Source organism: Tarenaya hassleriana, unplaced genomic scaffold (assembly GCF_000463585.1).
Source record: "Tarenaya hassleriana unplaced genomic scaffold, ASM46358v1 Cleome48, whole genome shotgun sequence".
Lineage (NCBI taxonomy): Eukaryota > Viridiplantae > Streptophyta > Magnoliopsida > Brassicales > Cleomaceae > Tarenaya > Tarenaya hassleriana.
In genome coordinates, this window is record NW_010967498.1 from 434586 (window position 1) to 437811 (window position 3226).

The window sequence follows — 3226 nt, forward strand, 5'->3', positions numbered from 1 at the left end:
TTTCCCTTTCACCTTAATCTTAGCCCCGCACTTGATGAGCTTGTTGTAGTTGTACTTGCCGCCATGCCCACAACATGCCACCAAAGCTTTTCTGAACCCTGATTTTATCAAGAAAACAACATTACATTAGAATATCAAACAGTAAATTCCGATAGTTATACAACAAAAACAACTTCGAACCAAACCTCACAAGCTGTATTCTCGAAAAGCTGTCGGGTTATTGATCGGTTCTGTATCTTAAGCCGAGAAAAGGGTCGAAAGGAAAGGAGAGTTACCGAGTGTCTTGGCTTGAGTAATGAGAGTGTACTTAACAGAGTAGACATCAACATAAGTAATGGCAGCTTCAGACAACTCTTTCCTTAACCCAACAACTGTTTCATTGAGTTTGGAGTTGAAGTACCGAGCAACCTCGTTGTAAGGAATGGCACAACCGTAATTATCTATTTGAGCCGGTGGTACCGGAAATCGAACAAGAGAGTAAGGTAAGCAGCCTACAGGACCTGTGTTGTGTATCCAGAATGTTCGTCCTCCTTTCGCATGCACTTTCTATAAGATTCACGAAAAGGGTATCCTTAGTTAATGTTCCAGTGAATATTTTCTGAATCAAATCGAGTAATAGATGTTTTCGCTCACACGAATGGCGTCGGAAAACTGAGATAGGACTGCAGGAACATAAGCCTTTACTTGCTCCTTTGTCATATTGAGCTTATATCCAGCCGTAAGATCGTTCTGACCGATATCAAACGTATATAACCCGCGGGCGAAGTAGTCTTCTTTCGGAAGTAATCTCTCGAACACCCCACCTGTTCCGAAAACAATACCAAATGGGGTAACAAAAGAATCCGATTAAACACATTTGTTTTCTGAAGAAGGAACAGACCATTTCACATTACAAAGAAAAATTGAGTGAAAGCAAAGATGAAAACTTTCATTTCCGGAATGAACTGTTGGATTTGAAATGACTAAAGAAAATCTCAAAATGAGCATACCCAGATTGCGAATGCGTTGAGAGCGAGCGAGAAAATCAGAGAACTGAACCAACTGAACGTCGAGAGAGATGGGACTAGCACCGCTCTGAGAAATGGTGGAGTTGGGCGGCCGAATTGTCGAACCGGCGGTGGCGAAGTTTGCGCCGTGGCTGAAGTTTGATCCGATGGAGTCCAAGAACGCGCTCAGGTACGGTAGTCCTAATTCCTCGCCTGAAAATCAACAGAATTGGGAAGGATAAGGTAAATGGGTCTTCGAGAAAAAAGCATAAAGATGTGAAATTTGATTTCAGTAAGGAAATGGGTCTTCGGAAGATTCTACGAAGATGCGAAATTTGATTGGAGCAGGGAAAAAGGTATGAACTTATGAAATCAACGACGAGGCGGCCATCGGAAAATCTTCCGGCAGGGGAATGGAAGAAGGTGCGGCCGTTGGGGGGAGGAGCTTGTCCGAACGCGGCGGAGAGGCCACCGGTGTCGGAGTTGGAGTCGCCGAAGTTGAAGATCGCCGGAAAACTGCAAGAGGGTAAGCAAATTCCAGGAGAGGATGATATGAAGAGTAGAATTAGAATTGCAGAAGCGGAGGAGGAGGAGGAGGAGATGAGATGGGTCTGCATTTTTAGCCGTTAACTTCTGCGATCTGTTTTCTTTTCTTGTTCTTGTGTTGGAGTTGACGTCGAAGAATTTAAATTTGAATCTAGGGATTGCATCTGGCCTGTTTATAATTTCAAATTCCAAATGCGTATCTGTAACGCTCGCTATTTTGTTTGACAAACTAAAAAAACTATCTAATTTAGTATTAAATTTGTTATAAAATCTATCACCATTATTAAATTTGTTATAAAATCTATCACAATTATTAAATTTGTTATAAATTAAAAGTTAATAAATTTTAATAATAAATCTAAAGGATTTTAAAAAAATAATTAGATAGATGATGAACTGTTTCTAAGACAAAAAAAATCATATATCTTATTTTACTTTTAAAATATGCATTATCATTTATATAATTAATTTGTATATAAATGATATACTATATAATATTTCATATCTTAAATATTAATATATGAAAATATTATCAAATCTTATATCCAATTATGAATTTAATCAATAAAATTAAATTAAATTTTAAGTATAATTTCTATAAATGACAATGCATATAAGATTCTAAATATTATACTAACAACTTCAATATTTATACAAAATTGTAAATATCATAATATAATAAATTTATATAAATGTGTTATATTAGAAATTTATATAAATATTTAAACTTTTATTGTGATAATTAGAATTGTATATTTTATATAATTTATAGATTTTTATGCCAAATTTAAAATGATTTGTTTTATTAATCTGAATATTTTTACTTCAAATTAATAATGCATAAATTTTTATAGTAAAATTAAAATATATTTTTATTATTTTTTTATAAAAAAATTATCCCTTGTTATGTAGCTGATCGGAAGCTTTACTATTTGTTTTTTTTATCTTTCCTAATTCCTACTATGTTTTAGCACAAATATCTCTGCAAAGACAACAATTATAACGGTCTCTTTCCAAAGCCCATTCAAAAAGTTGAACCACAAACAAAAAAAAAAACGAGAAGAATAAAAAAAAACCATTCAGATATACAAACAAAAGGGTATGGAGACAAATCAAATAGAGTTTATCACAGAAAAAATAAAAAAGAGTTTTTTCTTCTGATTTCGAAGACATCCATCGTCCCCTAAAGTCTTGCGGCTGCTGTGACCAACAGACATATGGTGAGGCTCCAAAACAAAAAATAAAAAAGAAAATTTGGGTTTATGAAGAGACACGTTCTTATTAATAAGCTTCTACTCTTCCCTTGGAAAATCTTGCTGGGGTTCTTTCTCCTCTCTTACCATCTCTCCCTGGACGATGGCCTGTGTCAGTCATGTCCAAAAGTGTCAGGCTTGCAAAGAACCTACCTTGGTTCCCAATCCCAACCCTACTGTTGGATCTGGGCTTATTTGAAAGGATCAAACGGGCCTAACCCGTGAGAATCTCTGCCCGTGGGAGGTTCTAGCCAGGCCAGACTTCTCACGGGCTGTTTCCAGTGCGAATGTTCTAAAAAGTGAATAGATTTCTACAACATATTCATTGTCGTTCAGCCCAGATCCTCAAGTAGGAGATTAGAGAAGCACAATTCAGGAGATATGGATCTTTGCTAATGCAGGAAAGAGAGAATTGAAAGGTTATTTTGGGGGGGGGGGGGG

At 36.1% G+C, this 3226-nt stretch overlaps 2 protein-coding genes across 3 annotated transcripts in view; both read right to left on the reverse strand.

Moving 5' to 3' along the window:
* The window catches only part of LOC104825666 (GDSL esterase/lipase At3g26430), a 1953-nt gene extending 281 nt beyond the window's left edge, over nucleotides 1-1672 (reverse strand). The window contains 5 exon segments of the mRNA XM_010558037.2: nucleotides 1-98; nucleotides 276-546; nucleotides 634-803; nucleotides 990-1199; nucleotides 1351-1672. The exon segment at nucleotides 1-98 is cut by the window's left edge and continues 9 nt beyond it. Coding sequence (XP_010556339.1) covers nucleotides 1-98; nucleotides 276-546; nucleotides 634-803; nucleotides 990-1199; nucleotides 1351-1603 — 1002 coding nt within the window. The 5' untranslated portion in view covers nucleotides 1604-1672.
* Nucleotides 1673-2527: 855 nt separating this feature from the next.
* Nucleotides 2528-3226, reverse strand: part of LOC104825667 (eukaryotic translation initiation factor 4B2-like) — a 3427-nt gene continuing 2728 nt past the window's right edge. For both annotated transcript variants that reach the window (XM_010558038.1, XM_010558039.2), the window contains exon 5: nucleotides 2528-2893. In XM_010558038.1, coding sequence (XP_010556340.1) covers nucleotides 2869-2893 — 25 coding nt within the window. In that variant the 3' untranslated portion in view covers nucleotides 2528-2868. The remainder of the gene's footprint in view (nucleotides 2894-3226) is intronic.